A 22,924-nucleotide genomic window follows, 5' to 3' on the forward strand; every position below is an offset into this window, starting at 1 on the left:
ATAGTAGAGTGAGCAATACCGTCGTTAGAGTAATGATCTCTTATATGATCATAAATGAACATCTGCGGCTGTCAAACCTAAAAAATCGAAATGTCAAATCTATCGATTACCGTATCTTCCCAGAATTGCCAGTTTTATGTGAATTCAACTAAATAGAAGAAGTTATCATTTTTTTTTGTCTTTATGCCTGTACGGGTAAAGTACACTTTATATCCGCACGGGTATCTTCTTGTAGTGCCCATCCGTTACGGATGTTGGCGACCATCATGTCAATCTGTATTTTGCAAACTGCGGCTCTGAAAAGATTTGTGGTTGTTGTGTTGAACCACGTACGTAGATTTTTCAGCCAGGAAATCCTTCTCCAAGAAATTAACGCACCACTTTGAAATATTAAAATATTTTATTAGCATTAATAAAAATTTTCATTGTAATGTTATATTTTGCAAGCCCCTTGTATATGCTATTCGTACACTCTATATTTATTGACTGTCTTTTATCGCTATAGTTTTTTTGCAACAAAACAAAAAGAAGCAAAAAATGTACTAATTCTATAAATATACTAATTTCCAAGTGTTCACGAATGTTATTCGGCTACTGTTTATTTGTTGATTATTGTTAATTGTGTTTATTTAGGAGCATCAATCACGTAATTTAATCCGAGATGAATGTGCCCAAGCAGTGATACTGTCGGAAGAAGGTTGGAGTTACCGAAGAATTGGTCGTCGGTTTAATGTGTCCCACACATCCGTCTCATGAGTTTTTGAAAGATTCCTCGAAACAGGGGATCATACTCGCAGACCAGGGCAAGGACGAAACCGGGTAACTACCCCTACATCGAAGTCTACAAATTCAGCTTCCAGACGTGCATGCTATACAAATTAGTACTGAAACTGTTCGCCAGCGACTTAGGGAATACAACTTAACACCTAGGATTGCCGCCCGAGGTCCTCTATTAACTGCAGAGCATCGAAGGGGGAGACTACATTTTGCCAGAGAACACGTTAATTGGTAAGAGGCTGACTGGGAACGAGTGCTATTTACTGATGAATCCCGATTTTGTTTGTACAATAACGAAAGACGTGTTCGTGTGTTGCGACGACCCAACGAACGATATGCTTAGTGTAACTTCTCACACACCACATTTTTGGTGGAGGATCCGTTATGGTGTGGGGTGGTATTTCTTTGACCGCACGTACGGACCTAATAGTCATACAAAATGGAACTGTTACAGCTGAAAGGTACATATTGGAGATCCTGGAGCAACATGTAGTACCATTCGCTCCTTATATCGGTGAAAATTTCTTACTAATGCAACATAATGCCAAACCTCACGCTCCACAGATCGTCAGAAATTATCTAGAAGATGTAGAAATTAACACTATGGAATGGCCAGCACATAGTCCAGATTTAAATCCGATTGAAAATCTCTGGGATATCCTTGGTAGGCGATTAAGAGCGACACCGATCCAACCAAACAACTTACAGGAAGTGGGAGAGAGGCTGATCCAGATTTGGAGAGAACTAGACCAAAATGAAATAAGGCAATTCATTTTAAGTATGGACCAACGATGTGAGGCTGTTATACGTAGTAGATAGAGGTGGAAACACTCGTTATAAAGACTTTTTTCATATTTTAGTTTACTTTTCTTATCATTATTTTTTTAGAATTTTCCGTCTTATTTTTTTCTTCTTCTGTACTTCAACATTTTCTGAGGATTAGAGAAATTGTTATAATTACTAATAAAATGTAGAATAAATCTGGTAAAGTTTTATTTTTTATTCTTTGCCTGTTTACAAATAAAATTGATTTATTGAAGTGGTGCGTTAATTTCTTGGAGAAGTGTAGTTATTTATGAACTAAGGGTGTTATTACGATGAATACGTTCGGAGAGCAACATAATCCAGCCAGAGGGCCTCTAGTCCAAGGGATGGATATTGCTCAAGGGCGTAATTATCTGCTAACACCAGTGGTACATACAAGATTTTATTTTTCACTTCACATAAAATAAAAACCAAAATTGAGACGTTTTTAATTTTTATTTTACTGCACTTACATATATGCATATTAGTAGTTTATGATAAATAAAGTGTTTGAAATAGTCTATGACCATTGCTGATATTGTGACGTTTGTTGATTATATTATGTAGTTGTCAGTTGGATTTATATTCATTTATGGATTTACCAGAACATATTCAAGAAAGTGCAATAAAGGCAACATAAAATTTATTGCCGCTTCAATCCATACCATTGTACGACAAAGAGTGCAAAATATTTATTCAATGGAAATTGAAAAATAACTAGCTGACATAATGGACAATAATATTGGCTTACTTTCAGGAATTCGTATGTTAATTTTTGTTCTTTTTTATGTTTAGTTCACGTTTCTGATTGAATTATTTTAGTCCGAAAAGTATTCTACAAATTCCTTGTGGACTAAATATTCCATTTTGAAATCCACATTAATTGTTAACGAAAATGCTGATAGTTCCCATTTTTAACATTAAAAAATGTTAGTTCTATAATATTTACTGAATGTGTTTATGGTAACCGTATCCAAGGTAAAATAAACAAATAATATGCAAGTGAAAAATAAAATATTTTATTATTATAAAAACTCTTTACTGGACACGTAGTAGGATCTTTATTCTCTTGGTCATATAATTATTAAATCATAAATTTTTTATCCTTCCCACGATTCTGTATTAAGGAGATCATCGAGCTTAGTGTACATCTATTCAATATTTAATTTTTTTAAGAGATATTAAAAAAATTTAATTCGTTTTTACATTAAAACTGATCATGTCATGAGACCATTTAATTAATAATCCTTTAACGCCTACGACGTTTTTCCAAATTTGCAGCTCTGATGATGAATATGCTATTAATTTTTTTTATTACTAACAGTTCGATTATTTAAAAGACTTCCATTTACCGGTCTATGACATAAATTCGCCATATTTAATATGTTCGTCGTTGTTACTTTTGTAGTCAAGCTGTGGGTAAAAAAAAGGGCGATTTCATGCAATAATTAGTAATTAGTTAATAATTTTTTAAACCGTTTCTGTGTTATAACCCTTTGTGACCGGAGTTAATTTTTTCTTTTTAATACTGATTTTTTTGGTTGATTTATGAACCGGTACACATAATAAGAGATATTTTTATAGAAAAAAAATTTATTTTTATTTAGTTTTTTCAAAAACATGTGGTTCCATAAAGCGACCACTAGGAAACTAGACCAAAATCAGAATCAACTCTTTTGGTGAAATTTATAAAGACAATTGTTTTTTTCACTTAAACAGAGTCCAACACGACATGTAGAACAATGCCACCTAGAACGATGTGGTTGCGCACGCGTACTGCAATGGACACAACGAACCTTATTTCCGTGGATTGGAAGATGGGCACATTTATCATATTTTATTTCAAGGGGAACTATAGTCTTAAATTTATTTGGTACACCTTGAAAACTCCTTCTGCTCTTTTTATCTGGATCTGGTTGTGCTCCAATTAATCCCAACGCTACAGCCAATCTAAAGTCTTTCAGAGAAAAACTTGTTACGTTTTCTACCCGGTCTCTATATAAAATATAACTATTTACTACAGATAGATCCAGAAAATGCCAAAACAACCTATGCCACCATTTCTTAGACTTGCGATTTATTTTGTATAAAGAAATATACATATCTGACTGGTCGACATACCCCATATGCTTGTTATAGTCTTTGACTATTTGAAGACAAGCAATGTCTTGAGAGGTACCATCTTTGTTTTTTCTGGAAACAGTTTGGATATCATTTGGGTTGTGGAAGTTACTGAGAAATAGAACTGGCTTGCTGTCCATCTACTTTAGATATACTAGACCTTCTTCAGTGATCCTTCATTCTGAAGTTCCTCTTGTCATTTTTGTTTTATCGTTGACTAAATTTGTTGGCTGATTCTTACGTTTATTTCTCATAGTTCCACATGAGTAAATGCCATCTTTCAAAAGGTCACTGGCTAACTGGATAGAATTAAAAAAATTATCAAAATATATTTTATGATGCTTGCCTAGAAGTAGACGGGTTAAATCTTTTACTACTCTGGAACCTAAACCTTCTTCGCCAGAGCCAACGTTTCTAGTATAAATCTGGAACTGCGATACAAACCCAGAACTATCTGCTCGCATCCAAATTTTATACCCCCTTTTATTGGCTTGAGAGGCATATATTGACGAAAACCTATTCTCCCTTTATATTTGACCATCGATTCATCGATACTTTTTCGATTTTACGATTTTCACCAGATTTATAGCAGTTTGCAAAAGTATGTGTTAGCCTGTCAATCATTGGTCGTAACTTGTATAGTTTATCATAGCCCTCGTCACCTTTCTGGAGTTGTACTGTATTTTCGTTCATATGCAAATTTCCCAACATCCATGAAAATCGATCCCTGGTCATGACCGATGATATAAAGTGATCCCTTACTTGAAATTTAGATGACCAATAGTCTTTATAACTAGGCTTCTTCGTAAGTCCCATCATCAAATTTATTCCAAGGAAACACTTCATTTCGGCAACATTCGTGGGAATAATACGTTCAATAAATTGCTGCGTTGCATACAGATTTGTTTGAAAAACCATGGTTTCAATTAATTCATTCGGAAATAGACATAAAAACGTATCTATAGGACTTTCAATTTGCTCAAATATGCTGGGTCCAAAACTTTCGGTAAAGGGTGCAGTTGTAGTAAAAAAAATTGCATTACTCGTCCATTTGAATTTTTGATTTGGAGCTGCCTTAATGTCAGCATTCTCGTCATTCTCGCTATTATTTGATATGACTTGAAACTCGTCATCCTCAAACTCATCTAATTCATCTTCAGATGGAGCCCCTGAAGTGACAGACTCTAAATCTGATGGTATTTCGTCAATCAAAGCATATGCCTAGTCTGAGGCCAACTTCCTAATGTCCATGACCAACATCTGAAGTAAAACAAAAACAGAGATGTAGGCATATTCCACTGACCTGGTGGTTCCATAGGAGAACCACACATTTCATTTGCAAATAGTAAATTTATGCTAAGTTTTACAAACACCAAATTATCAAATATCACAAAAGAACCGCATAACAAACAGAAATAACAAAAAACTTACCGAATAAATTGCTGATTTCAAATAAAATATATTGTTTGTCGTTCTTCACTTCACAACACTCGTGACTTATACAAAACAACTGTCGATTAGTGTGTCTGAACAATAAAATATTACGGCGGCAAGATTTGTATGAAGTGGGGATATACACAGAAATGCACTCCGACAGTGTGGTTCCAAGCAATCACTTCTAGGCCGTTAACAAAAATTATTTTATTTGTGGTGTCTTCATGGAACCACTAGGCCCCAAAGGGAACGGGCTATTTCAGGAACAACTCTCTGTAACAGCAAATTTTAGGTTATTACTTATTTATAAAACTTTGAAGGAGTAGAATATACACTTTTGAAGCAGAGCTTCTTTACTGGCGTTGTATTACTTTTTCTCTGTAGTAAAATAAACAAACTATGAAGTAAAAACTTCTTTTGTAAAATGGTATAAAATTTATTAAATTTTTTTTTAAAGATTATCCAAAATGGATCTATAAATTTTTAAAACGTTTTTAATCCTATTGGATCATCATTCTTTAAAAACCTACAAATAAGTATTACCACTTAAAAATGAGAACAAAATGTAAAATTTTGACTGTTAAATTGAAAATGTGGTTAATACTTACGTCTATAAAGTAATTGGGACTAACCACATAATAACCCATAAGTTACATAATTAAAGTAGATCGACGATAAGGAATTGCATTTTTTAAGGGAACGCAAAAATTCCCGGCGCGAACAAGGACTTGATCCTCTGAGTGGCAACAACCAACTAATGACTAAAAAAACACACTAATTTCATTATGCATAAAGGGCATGGATTTTATTATGAATGTATTATAGATTTAGAAGACGATAGTGAGATTTTCTTCCTATGAAAATTAAATTTTTTCAAGTTAAAATAGTGGGTTACTTAAAAATAACCTGTCTTATTAATATTTTTTGTCCCAAAGTATTAAAGATTTATATATACAGATAACGATATTGTTTTGTTGACCATAGGAATTAAGATTTATTGCAATCCCATCTCTAGAGTATATTTATTATAATTGTCGAGTTAGAATCTATGGAGAAGCTATGAGCATATTAACGTGTGTATTAAAAACGGCGTAGGTAGGCGTGGCTAACGATGATACCAATATGGCGGTGGGATCATGGCCGGACTCAATAATATTAAAACTACTATAAAAATATAATACTATAATAGAAGATTTAATCATAATCTAAAAAAGTGCAATACATTTTTAATAAACTATGATTTATTTATCCCGCGGTAAACACTAAAAACACGATATATTATACACAAAGATAAATTAATACAGTCAAATACTATTAATTTATTCTCTGAAGTACGGGCCATTACTTTGTTTACATATTTGTATACTAACCTGTAGAATGTTATTCCTGAAGATTTTTTATTAACATTGCTTCTGCTACTGCAACTACGTTGAGAACAAGAAACCATTATTATGCACTATTACAATATATTATTACAGTTTCTATAAAAGTATTATAAAACTAAAAATATTCGAAAAAAAAAAAAACAAACGTAAACAAACATATACGATCTGTCAAAAGTGTCAAAAAAAATCTTAACAATATGGCCGAAGTGAGGTCGTTTTATTCACGTGATGCCCTCTCCATAGATTCTAACTCGATGATTATAATGCACTAAAACTAATTTTTTGGTTATTTTGTAGCCTTAATAGCAACACAAATAAATAAGTAAGTAAATAAGTAATATGCTTTATTGTCACTGAAAATGGTACAAATTTGATGGACAAAGCTTATAACAATAAGACAAGAAAGAAAAAAAAATCAGAATAAAAATCGTTTGTACTTTTAAATTAAAAAAAAACAATAAAATTCTTCCAAACTTAAACATAAAAAATACTACCTAATTAAGAACCTACAAACTTCGTAAAATATACCTAACAAAAAATAAAAATTAGGAAAGCAGATTAATGAATTAAGGGCTCAAATATTCCACCTCATTGTGCTAAACAGTAACCAAATCTGTCATACGGATTTCTCCTTATGAATGTTATTTGCAAAAATACTTCATTAAATGAAGTATTTTTGCCCTTAATTCGACTAGGTTTGTGGGCCTTTCAAACTGATGCCTATAAATGTTTTCTTTGAGAAAACCCAAAAAAAAAGAAATATTTAGGCGCTAAGTCACAGGATCTAGCGGGCCATTTAATTGTACCACGTGTACTTATCAGTCGATCAGGAAACCTTTGATTGAGGAAGTCAATAGTTGACCTAGAGTTGTGAGACGAACACCCATCCTGTTGGAAATAAACCTGAAAATTAACGGGAAGGCGTCGAACTGCCAGAATGATCTCATTCTGTAAAAGTTGTAAATATTTGAGCCCGTTTACGTTTCCATCGATAAAAAATGGACCGACAATATGGTCGCCTAACATCCCAGTCCAAACATTTAACTTTTGCGGATGCTGCGTACGCACTGCAACACTGAGGAGCTTATTTTTCCGAGAATAATACCTTGCGTATGGATGGATTGTGTTTTTTATGTAATGAAAATCGTCAGAAAATAAAATATTTTTTAAAAAGTGTACTTTCTGTTTATCTAACATAATTTCACAAAACTCCATCCGCCTAAAGTTATCTTCCGGAAACAATTCTTGTGTTGGTTGTATCTTAAAACAGTGATACCCATTCCTTTTGAGAACTCGCTGGACAGTTCAAGTATTCACGTTAACTTCCCTAGCAATTTGTACACTATTGCAGGTTCACTAGCTTCCACAAAAGCACAAATATTAATATCCCTGTTTTGACGCTCCTCATCGACAGATCTAACACGTGGTTCATTACCTTCATGACATTTTTTACAAGTATTTACACATCCCGAAGTTTGAAAATGTGGGTCTATTTTCGAAGGCAACAATAAATAAATCAATTACATCGCGTACCGAATGACCCTGAAAGTACCATGTTACAAATTGCACTTTTTCTTGGACGGTATACAACGTAATAGGCATTTTATTAATTATTTGTTTATTCTTTCAGAACTTCGTTTGAAATTTTTATTGTCAATGTGACAATTACGACAATTCGTACCTACTGTGAAATGAATATAGAGGTGGAAACGTGTAACATGTCACAGCGATTGCCGTTGTATGGTCAATAAAACAATGTCGTGTTTTTTTAAATTATACCTTAATCCGTCCGCATCCTATCTAATGCAAAATTTGAACGAAAAAATTTTTGCAGTTCACGTGAGCTGTACTTTACACTATGTGCAGATCCGACCTTTTCGTGCAATTCAGTATGAAATTAAAATGGTAAATGTTTTTAGAATTCATTTTTTTTTCAAGCATGCGTATTTCCAAGGTTCATAAGGTTTTACACCAACACTACCAGTGGTTGTAATATTATTTTTCTTCACTATTACTATTAATTTATATCTCCATTTGGACATACATCTTCATTTATACATTGCAATATTTTATTCGCGATGGTTATGGTCATATAGGTACATGAATATTTTATTACAAGCTATAGGATAACAAGCTTCGTACAACTATTAATACTTAACTATTAATTGCAAAAGAAGTGGATTTTAGCTAAATCATTGTATGGTTTTTACTTAGGTGAGTCATTTTATTTATTTTTTGTTACAGAGAAAGGTCTGGACCACGTGGCAGAAAATATTCTGTCATACTTGGATGCAGACAGTCTCAGAAACGCACGATTAGTTTGTAAGGAATGGTTTAGAGTGATCTCGGAGGGTATGTTATGGAAAAAACTTATTGAAAGGAAAGTCAGGACGGACTCTCTATGGAGAGGATTAGCTGAAAGGCGAAATTGGTAAGTTTAATGAATTATAGATAATTCAGTCTAATCTGCGTACATTTGAAAGAAAAACACTTTAGAAATTACACAAATTCAAATAGGAAAAGCATAATATTAAGCAATAGGTATTATGTAACATTACTAATACTTCATTCCTTAATGAATTAAAATATCGGATGGTAAGAAAATTTCAACTACTGGAATACATCAACACTATAACTCTACAGAAAAAAGGGTATTCTTACGTTACTTACAAGATCGTTTACTAACAAATGAAATATTAATAAAATTGATAATGAGTATCATACACTAGTATTTATAACGTTCATTTATTTCGAAAAAACATTCGATTGTGGAGAAGGGTGGTAATAAATGAATTACAAAATAGTCGAATTGACTATAGATATACAAATCTTATAAATATGTTGTATAAACGCCATAACCATTTACTAAGAGTACATAAGAGGAATTAAACCAGTTAAATTAAGATAACGAGTTAGACAGGGAGATACTGTATCTGTAAAATTGTTCATTTAGTTTTTTAATGAAATCTTCGAGACACTATTGGAAGGTACGCGTTATTGATTCCAGAACTAAGCCCAAATTTAAAAAAAAGTATAGATAACTATGTATTCTTCTTCCAGTTAGCGCTACAGCCCAGATTGAGTATTAATCTTCTGTAATTTCTGCTCCAACATTAGCAGTTTTCACGTTTATCAAATTTTGGTACTCTACCAAAACTTCCTTTTGGTCTTCTGTTTTTCGTCTTTATTTCTTGCGTTCTTCTTAGCAATCTGTCGTCATTTATCCTATCTACATGACCAGCCCATCGACATCTATGGAGTCTAACAAATCCTGAGATAGGTTTTTCTTTAAATAGTTGGCAAAAGTTCCTGGTTATATGTAGGTATCTATGTCCCGTTTTCTTTCTCAATGGACATCTCATTCGTGTGTATTCAGCTACTTTTTAGATGTGTTATCTGACCAAAGTTTGTATGGGAAGGAATATTTAAAGTACGAGTGAACAATAAAGTATCCACCAGTTTTGAAATAAACAGCGGACTGAAGCAGGGTGAAGCTCTATCACGGCTACTTTTTAATCTCGTAGTAGAAAAGACGGTGGGAGCCGCTGAAATAACGGTTAACGGCTCAATGTTCCATCCTGCCGTAAAATTCATTCTCAATAAGGTCGAAGTAGCAACGGGAGAACGGACTGAAGAAACAGAAGTACAGAAGTAGACAAAATATCACCGTCAACACCTATAACTTCGAAAGAGTCGAACGTTTCAAATATCAAGGAGCAATAATTACGGCAGAGAACGATATCACTGAAGAACCGATTGCATTGGATAAGCTTATAAAATCGTAAAGCTTAAGGACATGAAAATCAAAATCTACAAATCCATTGTTAGACCTATAACATAACATCATCACGATGTATCCACAAATCAGTTAGAATGAGAACAAATAGAAATAAAACAAATTTATAGTGATAATGATATTGTCACATAGACACGCACATATACTTAGTAATGAAAAACTTGTAAAACTGGTGTGAGAGGAGGTTCCTACAGGAAAAAGATCAACACTGCGTGCGATATTGTGGTGAAGGGACAAAAACAACTCAGATATCCAAATAATGAATATTCCACTGAACAACAGATTGATGGAAGACCGTGCGTATTGGGAAAAAGTTGTACAGTTAGTTGTAACGTACAATAAACCTGGTTAGGATAAAAAGAACCCCAGAAGTTGGGCGTTTCGTCCAATGTTTTGGAAGACACAACGGCGATCGTTGGAAAGTGGTTCAACATATTTAGACTAGGTATACTTAAACGGTTTATGTAAATCTAAGTCAGAATTGAAAGTAGATTATAAAGAAAATCGAAATAAATAGAAAGGCCCACCTTATCTTTTCATTAATTGACTGAGAGACTAGGAAAATTTAGGATCCTAGATGTTAAATGATTAGTTTGAAAAAATATGAAAAACGAAATTAACCTTGTTCTAAACCAATGTAAAGGAAAAGAAAAAGAATCAATCACATTTACATTGTAGTCTTATTAGAATTATTTATTAATTGTCCAAGAGAAAGGAAGATTGTTAGAGAAATAAAAATAGAACATGGTTACTTACTAGCTATATTTATTACTGGTTAAACAAAAAAATCTCAGTATGATAACAAATTCGACATATCTTAAATTACATTATACAGAAAATGAAATGTCTATATAAAATAGTTTTAAAACATGTTCTCTATAATAAAACGAAAAAAATGAAGAAAAATAAAACAGTCAGAATTTCTTTTGGTCATTCTTATATCATGATATGTATGCAGCAGAATTTAACTCGTTAATATAATCTACATACACTTGTAGTACAACAATAAAAAACACTGGTTATTCGTTAATTACCAAATTTCTATACATACATAAAAAATAAAAGAATATACCCCATCCCCAAATACACTGATAGATCTCTTTAATGCTTCACTGCGGCACTGGGTATATTATCTGTTGAAAATAAAAAAATAACAAATTGTTCTGTCATTTATACCCATAGAAAATATTCATCTTAGTTAAATTTGCTTTAGTAGAAAAACAAAAATGATAAAAAAACTTATATTAATTATACTTTTACCACAAACTATAAGTTAACCGTACTGCACAAACTTTATTTTTATTTTTCGCCGGCATTTGATAAATCAGACCTTCTTTATGGCTACTGCGAAGTTTTTAAACAGAAATTCTGTTAGAAATTTGCTTCCTGCCTTTATCGGCCAGAGTAGAGCCCCTCTGGAACCACGTTTGAGTCCAGCGTTAACTGTGATTGCTCGCGATTCATTTATCGTGTTTATAATTCCAAACTGTCACAAAATATCTTTTAGGTCGCAGTGTGGAAAGGTCTACCAGGCCAAACCACCCCTTTGAAATCTACAATATCTGGCAATCTACTTGTCCCAGTTAACTACTTCAATCTGGAAGCAGTCTTCCTTTTGGTGTTAGTTCAGTGTGTACAGCTGATTAATTCCGGATAAGTCTTAGCACTACTCGTCAAATATAGCTTGAGACTTACCGATTTCTGCGTAGCAAACTATATGAGAATGCATTCGGAAGAAAAGGGATGCATAATGCGCTATCTAAAAAACAATATTTTTTGTCGCAAATTGTACAAGCACCTTACTTTCAGCGATCACGAAATAATAATAATGCATTTTTTAGCTGTGCACTGGGCATCGGAGATGGAGCCTAATATCAAAAAGACTAAGTCTCAAGCTATATTTAAGTATTTTCTTTAAGATTTTATTGTCTATCCCTGTAGCATCTAACTGAATTTGTTTTAAAAAATACTGATTTTTTTATAAACATCGTAAATTTCAAGGTTAGCAATTTTTGTAAAAACTAATTATTTACATTATCAAATTTTTTAGATGTGTTTAAAAATGGGCACAATAAATCAGAAAGCTAGGATCTTTCGAATGTCGAAGAGTTTGCTTATTTCTTATAAACTGCAGTTCCAGATTTTTGTAAATCATATATCTATTTTTTTTGTCATAACGAACTATGTGAATTATATTTTGTTACAATAAAATATTCAAAACCCCCAAATTTGCAATTCTGTATATCTCTTTAACTAAAAATCTTTAGGATTTTCTAAATTTTGGAATCCCGTACTAGGTTGTCTAAATTTGTAAAGCTTCCCGTAACTCTGAAATAATGGAACACTCAATATAGAAATAACAAATGGGCGCTCAAAATTTAGTATTATATAAAACAAAAAATCTAGATAAAAGGATTCGTTGGTAGAACAATTAGTTTTAATAATTGCTTTAGAAAGTGAAGCTCTATAAAGCAGCTAATGTAAAAATGTAGGAATAACGAAACCAACTCCCATAATATGGTATTAATTGATCTTAAGGATTCCTCCAGAGTTTCTGTGGTGAGCGCTTAATAAGAAAGAAATTTTCGGTGAATATGTTAGGTTTGCTTGCCATTATGCTAAATTCAGTACTGAATTTAGTACTAAAAATATTGTATCTACAAATTAGATGCGCGCGCCGATTCAGTACTAAAAATTAGAACATGTTCTAATTTCTTATACTAAATAAAAATGATGAAATATTAACATTAACTAGAAGTGAGGTGATTGTCAACTCAACAAGTTGCGCGCGAGCCGCGTAGTTAATTGTAAAATTTTGGCAATTATTTATAACTGTACCCTTATCCGAGTTTGGTGGTTGTTCAATAATACGTGGTGAATGGTGAGATGACGTAAACTGTACGGTGTGTTCTTTTTGAACATTGGTATTTTCAGTGTACGTAAAGGTCTGTAAATTACTTTCAATTGAATTTATAATTCTATTGGCTGTTGACGTCTTATTATTTATTGACTCATCGACATATCCTTCGGCCGTTGTTGAAGATTTCCATCCGCCATGTCGTTTAAGAGCCATTAAATCACCACTGGGATCTACCAAAATAGTGGCAGAAGTTCGTCTTGAACAGTGACCTGTGTACATTTTGGGATCTGGTAACTTTAAATATTCGGCTATTTGTTTAGGAACACCGCCTATTTTGTTTAATCCTACCTATGGCTATCGGAATGGAAATCGCTATGGCATTTCGAGTACTGCTTAACACGTGTGGTTTCCATATTATCACTACTTCCAGATATCTCAATGACGCCTGTACTGGAATTATTGGACACTGTAGTATTAGCAGTTCCAACTGGAATTTTCGACTCCACGTGAAGAGACTTCTGACTTCCTTGGACTGGATCTCAAGGAGAAGTTCCGACTTCACTCGACGAGGAGATAACCTAAACTGAACTGATCTAGAAAAGGTTCTAGAGTGGGCTGTTTGGCAGAATGATATTTAGATAATTACGGAGTGGAGAAATGATAGGAAATCCGAATTAAAAGTTTCTTAGAATTACCGTTGTATCGTATATTCCCGTATCTATTAAGAAAACCAAAGTTGAAAACCCCATCCGTCTTGAGGTTTGTGGTGTGCTAATAAAAAATTATTACCCTTTATGTTTCTTCAAATATTTATACAGTATTTAAGTAATTTATAAGTAATTTTGTTGAAATTCCTGACCATTTTTTATAAGAAATATTGACACTTTTATACACCAAATAAATTATAGAATGTTATTGGTTGTTCTAGAATTGTCAGAGATTATCCATATTTTATTTGGTGCAACAAAGTAAACTCTTATACTTGTTAACATGTTAATATTAGTTTGTATGCGGTTAATACAGCAGCTATAGTATACTGTCCGAAATCTCTTTGAAGTTGTCAATTATTATAGCGTATATAACGCGACACTAAACGCTAGTTTAGAGTGCCTACTATCCTTCAAATAGATTTGAAATGGAGTTCATGATTGCTTAACATTTAATTTAGCCATTATTCTATTGAATTATTAGGTTCGTGACAACAAAGTTGTTATTATTTTTTATTATAAGTTTGTACACGCTGAGTTATTTACTTATTTGCAATAATACTCGGCAGTTAATTACTTTGGGAAATACCAAACACGTTCAGGTGGTACAACAATCCAACAGTTTCAAGGAAGTAGCTACAATTTAAAGTGGATTTTTCGCTTTTGATTTGTTTAATTTGAACAATAATTGATGTTTTTAGTTTATTTTAAAATATTCACATAATTTGACTCATGTTATTTTTAGTTACGTGACATAATGGACTCACTTGAATTAAAATAAATTTATTTATGTATACATCGGTAATATGTATATATTTTAAAATATTATTTAACGATTTATAGTGTAAAATCATATGACTTTCGTTATGTACTTGATCTATGTGGCTGTATCTAATTTATTTATGCTCTTTAATACAATTGAGGAGGTGTCAATCAAAATCAATCATGTCCATAAAAATCAAAAAATGAGTTAGCAGCTGTTTCATAATATAAAGAGTGAATCCTATTCTATGGTGTTTTCGGTTTCGGTTAAAAAAATCATGTCCTGTTTAAAATGAATACACAATATTAGGTTCCCAAATCAAATGAAATCATGTCCACAGTTGGTTTCAATCATACCACCACATGTCCATTCAGCTAATAGGAGTGCCCCGATTTGGTCACGTGATTTGACCATGTCAACACATTGTCTGTGTTTTCCCTCTAGGTTATGTCGATAGCGAGTATTGAGTTTGTATTGCACTGTGGTTTAATTTTAATATTATTATAGTAGTTTTTATTAAATAAAATTGAAATTTTCCATGGATGAAGAAAACTTAGTGAGAGTGGGCGATGCCAATGAAGGAAAGAAGTAAAAATTAAAAGACTGTGGATAAAAAAACTAGAGCCAAGCTTAAGCGATACAGTACTCCAGTGGGATGTCGTGTGTTTATTCCATGTAAACACATGAACAAAGGTATGAAATGTGCATTAGTTAGGCCTATAGATGCTATTTTTGTTCGAAATATCCTCTACAAAATACCTGACAAAAACACGCAAGATAACACCATTGCCAGTTGGATAAATCAACGTAACATAAAGCGGCGAAGGCCTAGGCCTACCTCTGAAAAATCAAAGGCTAAAAGTTTGAGCTATGATGTCTTCACCAAACCAAGCAGTTCTAGCAGAAGCCCAGGAACCACCTTTACACATACTTTGGCAAATGTTAGCCAACAAACGTCTAATAACATACAGATCGTTTAATACAGCTATGGTTCACAAAATAGGTTTACTTTTGACAGAAAATTTAACAAATTCTTATTGGAGAATAAAAAATTCTCCTCCCCTTGCAGAATCTTTTATTGATACGAATTCATTTCAATCTTATATATTACAGCTCCCAAAATTTCCTTTTTACATACAAGACTTTGAAGTTCTGATAGACAAACCAACCATTATAATGCCCTCTTATTCAGACTTGCCAATTTTAACTAATATGATATTTAAATCCATACTAAGCAAATTAGGGGAAGATTTAACAATAATTTATACAGATGGTTCAAAAACTGTTGAAAGTACTGGTTTCGCTTTTTTTGTTTCAAACAGCAATTATGTTGAGAAATATCGAATTCCTGAATGTTGTTCTATTTTTACAGCCGAGGCTGCTGCTATACAGAAAGCACTAACTTGGTGTGTCACTAATTATTGTGAGAACATCGTAATAGTATCAGATTCTCAGGCAGTATTACAAGCTATTCGTAGCCATCCATTGGATAGTTTTCAAAACTCCATTATACTTGATATCAAAAAATTATTACATGATCTAAAATTCACAAAAAAAAACAGTTACTTTGCTCTGGGTTAAAGGACATAATGGAGTAATTGGAAACGAATTAGTGGATGGTATGGCAAAAAATACATCTGAGATATCAGAAATTACAAATTTTTACTACTTTAAAGATCTTTTTTCTATTATCAGGAGTATTGGCAGGGAAAGATGGATGTCAAAATATAAAGAGGTTCAGAAGACTTCAAGAAACCATTACTTTTCTATTCATCCATGCTTACCAAAAAATATTCCCCATTTTAATTTTAACTATAATAAAGTACATTCTTCGTTAATAACCCGGTTAAAACTTAACCATGGCCTCTTTCCAGAGCATCTGCATAGGATTGGAATCTATGAAACCCCTTTCTGTCCTTGTGATGGTAAATCTGTCGGAGATTTGAACCACTTATTTTTCGATTGTCCTAGTCATAGGGAACAGACTCGAAGCCTATATCTAGATTTAATTGATCTCAATATTAGCCTACCAGTTAACATCAGCAATCTGTTATCTTATTCTGACAAATCTATATATAATATTCTAATCAAGTTTATAAACGATTCTAAAATAAAAATTTAAACATCCTTATAACAATTTTCTGTGGCAAAAAGATTTTTTGTCTAATGCCATCTCTCTCTCTCTCTCACACACACACACACACACACACACACACACACACACACACACACACAACACCATTGCCAGTTGGATAAATCAACGTAACATAAAGCGGCGAAGGCCTAGGCCTACCTCTGAAAAATCAAAGGCTAAAAGTTTTAGTGTACAATATTCTATACTTTCATCAACCGGTAAAGTTATACCTGTATGTAGGAAACTTTTCATGCATATTACCATGGTGAAGGGAACAAGATTGACTAATATTTCTAAAAAGGTGAAAGAGGGAAAGGCTGTTAAGGATCATAGGGGTGGCGATAGGAAGAGTCACAAATCTGCTGCGAACAAGGAATCAGTCCGCCTTTTTTTGAGAAATTTAAGAGGAAAAGAAAGCCACTATAATCGAAAAAAATCGAAAAGGATTTATCTTGGTGCAGACTTAAACATTAAGAAGTTGTGGCTAATATACAATGATTCTGTACTTGATAATCTTAAAGTTAAGAAATCTATGTTTAGGAGAGTTTTCAATGAATTAAATATCGGATTTTCATCACCAGCTTCTGACGTTTGCAGTACATGCAATAAAATAGATCTTCAGCTGAAAATTGAGAAGGCTAAAGCTGTGAAAGACTTCGTAGTGGTCAACCAATTTATGATGGAGAAAAGAATACACAGATTAAGAGCTAATGCTTTTTATGGGCTCTTAAAGGAAAACAAAGAAAATGAGGTTACTTTCTGTTTTGATCTTCAGCAAATTCAAGCACTTCCCAAAACTCCTATTCAAGACGCGTTCTACAAAAGACAATTAAGTTTTTACTCTTTTTGCATTGTAGCATCAAACGCACAAAACCCCATATTTTACGTATGGACTGAAGAACTTGCAGGAAGGGGTGCGACCGAAGTTTCATCTGCACTTATAAATTTCTTGAACTCCGCTAATTTTTCAAATGTAACAAGACTGAATCTGTTCTGTGATGGGTGTGCCGGTCAAAACAAAAACAATGCCGTTGTTCACACATTAGTGTATTACTTAGGATCAGTGCAAAATGCTTTAGAGGAGATTGTTCTAACATACCCTGTTCGCGGGCATAGCTTCCTCCTCGCTGATCGGGTGTTCGGAAGGGTTGAAAAGTTACTCAGGAAGCAGCCTACCATTGCAACAAAGGAAGAGTACTACAATGTATATAGTTCTGTTGGAGAAGTACGGAAACTTGGAGAGGATTGGGGATTGATTGATGCTAAAAGTTTGGCTACACGATTTAAAAACATTGAAATGATATCTGAAAAGAAGAGGATTTTTGTGAGGAAAAAGAAAGCTGTCAACCGCAATGGACAAGAACTTACTGTTATCAAAGTGAAATCGGCACAGAATTTTAGGGTTGAAAGTGATTTTGAAACCTACAACAAGCCTCAAAAAAAAGGCTGGCATTCTGCAAGGTCGTTCTCAACTCCTGTAGAGTCACTTCCACTGCGCAATATAGTGAAAGCAGCTAAGAAGAAGGACGTGGAGACGTTACTTGTGAAAATGTATGGTGATGACTGGCAGAAACATGACTTTTTATCTTGGTATAAGACCATAATAGTGGAAGTCCAGGACGACGAAATTGATGCTGACGAAGTGGACGAATCCTGTGATTGTCTAGAACCTGACATTGGACTACACATTTAAACATTTATATTTTGTGGAAAGTGTCGTTGGTAAATGTTAGCCATTTTTCAAGATATTTTTTGTAACAATACAATAGATATTTTAAGTAGTCTAAGAGTTTTTTTATCAACCCCTTCTATCAACGTCCATGAAGTCCAATCAAATAAGAACATGTCCTTTTTTTAAAATGTATTTACAGGTTTATTTATACCTTCAGATTTGAAATATTTACTAAGAGTCAGTTAATTTCAATAAATAAAATGATATAATATGTTAATTTATCCGATTTTTCATGTAAGGTTATTTACTAATACGTTTTTTGCGATTTCCCTAAAACTTCTTAAGGTGTACATGATTGATTTTGATTGACACCTCCTCAATTAAGCTAGGTCTCTTCTCCAGTTTTTTGGTTTTTGATTTTTCCGAGTCTCGACGGCACCCAATTTAATAGCTGTTTTGGTAATTGGTCATTCTATGTATATGACAGTGCCATATCAGTTGTTTGGTCGTAATATCGCCTACAAATATTTGACCTACCTTCATTATCTGATACAGTTACTTATTATCCGTTCTCTCCTGAGCTTACCTGGAGATCTCAGCGAAAAATCCATTTTTGCGGCTTTTAACATTTGCACTGTTTTGTTCTTTATTTTCAAGACCTCACCGCCATATCTGACACGTGGAATAATGGTATTTTTTTATTTGTTGGTTTTCGATATTATCTAATCTGGTCTAACGTACTGTAATTAAACCTTTTCAGTACCGCTGTTTTTTCAGCAAACGAAAAAATATTTTTTGTCTAAAATGTGCTTGTCAGATTCCAGTAAGAGCCTAAGAAGGATAGCCATTGAATTATGACAACTGTGGGGGAAATCTTTTTTGGACATCTACGCCACGGAACAAGACACCCTGGCATCTTTAGGCCGAGTAGGATACTAGGCCAGATGATCCCAGGGTTGTGAGGGATTAACCGTGTTCTGGGTAAAACCTTAACCACCGTTCCAGAGAGGTGGTCTTGCCACTCAATGAACAACTAAAATAAAAACTAAAAATTTATAAATAACCATATCTGTTACCGTAAATCAGAAAATGTTTCAGACGTTAAGCCATAAACTAATAAATAATATTAACCATAAATTTCAGATCCCTGGCACAATTTCCTCCTCTGTCCTCCTGCTCCTTTTTCTTCATCACCCCAGAAATCAGACAGTGTACTTCTCTCCATTCTTTCTCTCCTCTCAACATTATGTTTACAACTACAACGTTTCTTTCATCCAGCCCGAAACCCATTCGCCTCCCGAAATCTCCCCTCTCATTTGCCATCTCTGGCAGTTAAAAATGTGGGCGGGAGCCTCCGGTACCACACAAAAAGTAAAGTCCGCCGAGGCAGATATGCCTGTTCTATTTGTGAAGGTGCCAAAACTACCATGTCCGGTCAGAAACTGCGTCAGGAAGTAGTCTAGTTTCCTGAACTTACATTCTCACCACGGCCTCAGATCGGAAATAAGCTCCTTCGTCCACCTTGCCTTTCCGCTATCATTCGCCCGTTCTCTCTGCCACTCTACTATCGTTCTTTCTCTCTCATTCTCATCTATATTTACATTCTCCTCGCATACACCCTCGCTCGCTCTTTGCACAACAAAAGGTCGGTATCACCGCTCCAATGACATATAGAGCCTCATTTGAAACTGTCCTGTATGTGCCATACTCTGAGGAGCATTCGCCTTTGCGAAGTCTCCATCGGCTTAGCGTATTTCACAGTGTTTAGTACGCTACACCACACGGGGGGTAGGTTACCACCGACTGGTAAACTCCATTTAACACCTTTCTTTTGGTGCTACCTGGGCCTCCAATGTTTGGTATCAGACAACCAGAGTCCCAGATACTTAATCGATTTAATCGGTGCAACCTTTCACTATAAAGCGAAGGAAGGATTTTTCCCGGCTTCCTTTGAGAACTAACACCTCAGTTTTCTGAGGCGCTAGCTGTAGATCGAGGGCTGTGTTAGCCACATTAGCCATGTCCGTTTTCTGACTCGCCTTAGCAATCAGTGCGAGATAATAGGCGTAAGCTACAAGAGTGCATCCCCTTGGCATCTGTAGCCTCAACACCCCGTCGTACAGGACATTCCAGAGGATGGTACCTATGCCTAAAAATGTACTTAAAACAGTTCATATAACACTTTTTGGACATTAAAAAAATATAACATGTCGTCTATAAAAAAATTATTTTGGGTTCATTTGTACCGAAAGGTACTTAGCAAATCTGAAAAACTAGCGCATATGAAACATAAAAAAGCAATTTTTTTTCTTTTGAGGGCACAAACGGACATGCACTTCTGACATTTTTATCTTGATTTTCCTGTATAACCAGGGTTTTTGCATTTTAAAGGTAAAGGTAGCTGTAGGTGCTCTGGAAAATGTCCAATCTTATCAAATTGCACCTCAGTAAGAGGTCTAATTTCAATGTTGTGGCGTTTTGCAGCTACTACTGGACTAGATGTATCGCTTGAAGGTCTTCCCCATTTTCAGTTATTGAAAGAGTTGACTTTTATGAGGGCTTCACCAACTTTTATTCTAAATTGTAGAAGGTTCACGATACCTTTTTGTGGAATTCTTAAACTATGCATGTCTCGTTTATACTCTAGCGAAAGGGTTTGTTAGTGCCATGTCAACTGTATGAAAGATTAGTCGAACATTTCACTTTCTGCAACGATTTTTTGTTCTGTAAAACGCAATAAGAGCATCTGTTTTATTTATACCACACATGGACTTATTATACTTTTGTATAACTTCGGGTCGACTTACGTCAATAAAATAGTTTGTTGTTTTATTCTAACGTTTTACAACATCTTCTGTACCAACTCCAACGAAGTTGGATACCATTATCACTGGCTTGTTATCTAACCATCTGGTTACTAAAATTCCATCAGAAGAGATAATTTGTTTCGTTGATCCTCTCTCGTTTTTTGAAAAATCTTTTACATCAGTTAGAGGAGGTTTAGAAAATCTATTGATCCTCTCAGTACCAGCAACATATATTGATGTTTGGTTGAGAATTTGCAAAAGGTTATAGCTCGTAAAATAATTGTCACAGTACAATGCATGCTTATTCTTCTTCTTCACGTGCCATCTCCGCGGCGGAAGTTGGCAATCATCATGGCTATTCTGATCTTAGATGCTGCTGCTCTGAATAGTTCAATTGATGTGCATCCGTATCATTCCCTCAAGTTACGCAACCATGAGATTCTTCTTCTTCCTACACTTCTCTTGCCCCGGATTTTCCCTTGTATAATCAATTGAAGTAGGTTGTATCTCTCATTACGCATAACATGCCCCAGGTATTGCAGCTTTCGTGTCTTGATGGTTTCCAATACTTCCATTCTTTTGTTGATTCTTCTCATGACTTCGTTGTTTGTTACATGCTCGGTCCATGATATCTTCAGGATTCTTCTATACACCCACATTTCAAATGCTGCATGCTTATTAGATTCAAGTATTTTTGATAATTACAATACGATAGCTGCACCCTGTCCATATTTCAAATAAGTCCCTGTCCGTATTTTATTTCTGTGGCACTACCTTAATAGATTAGAAAGTTGTAAATTAATCCACTTTCACCGCCTAATAAATACAGTTTTACTCCCCAGACAGATTGATGAATTTATCGACAAGAGGGAATCTACAATACAATTTGCATTCCACGAGCTGTCGTCCACCACGGCAAATATTCTTCGCGAATTAGTTTCTAGTACTTTGAACATGAGTAAATAAAGCAGATAGACGTTTGAGATTTAATTTTAATACAGGGCCACTGCCATCCGCTTATACGTAGTTCGATCTTCTTAGGACTCTTCAGAGCAACATATGCAGAAGCTCTGAAAATAAATCTCTCCCGTCATAAAACTATAATTATAAAAATAATTATACAGGACGTTGCAGGTAAATTCATCAATCTGTCTGGTTTACATATTGTAAAAAGAGCGGTAGACAAATATTTGAATTTTTAGTTTCGCCAAATAAGAAATCTTCGGAATTCTACTAATTTTGCTATTAGATGGCGTTGTAACGTCCCATATAATTATTTTGATAATTATACTTTTATGGGGAGAGATTTATTTTCAATCCAGAGCTTCTGCATATGTCGCTCTGAAGAGACCTAAGAAGGTCAAAAACGTGTACGCAGATGGCAGTGGCCCTGCATTGAAATTAAATCTCAAACGTCTTTCTGCTTAATATTTATGTTCTAGTGTCCATTTACTGGATTCTTCTATGAGTTTTCTTGTTATGTACTCTTAAGTAATCGTGGTCATTTCCATTTGCATATTTATAATTATTTTTCCAAGTATAAAATATTTGGAGATATACAATAACTTTGGTTCAGGTTAAATCTCCATGAAACAGCCCCATTGTATGCAGCTGTCCATTAATCTGTTGTCTGAAAATCTGTTAGGGTGCGTTCATTACGAAGA

At 34.1% G+C, this 22,924-nt stretch overlaps 1 protein-coding gene across 4 annotated transcripts in view; it reads left to right on the forward strand.

Moving 5' to 3' along the window:
- The window catches only part of slmb (beta-transducin repeat containing E3 ubiquitin protein ligase slmb), a 184,601-nt gene that overhangs the window by 115,050 nt on the left and 46,627 nt on the right, over positions 1-22,924 (forward strand). For all 4 annotated transcript variants that reach the window (XM_072530191.1, XM_072530194.1, XM_072530193.1 and 1 more), the window contains exon 3: positions 8,766-8,952. In XM_072530191.1, the coding sequence (XP_072386292.1) occupies positions 8,766-8,952 (187 nt within the window). The remainder of the gene's footprint in view (positions 1-8,765; positions 8,953-22,924) is intronic.

The sequence above is a fragment of the Diabrotica undecimpunctata genome, chromosome 4 (assembly GCF_040954645.1).
Source record: "Diabrotica undecimpunctata isolate CICGRU chromosome 4, icDiaUnde3, whole genome shotgun sequence".
In the NCBI taxonomy this organism is placed as follows: Eukaryota; Metazoa; Arthropoda; class Insecta; order Coleoptera; family Chrysomelidae; genus Diabrotica; species Diabrotica undecimpunctata.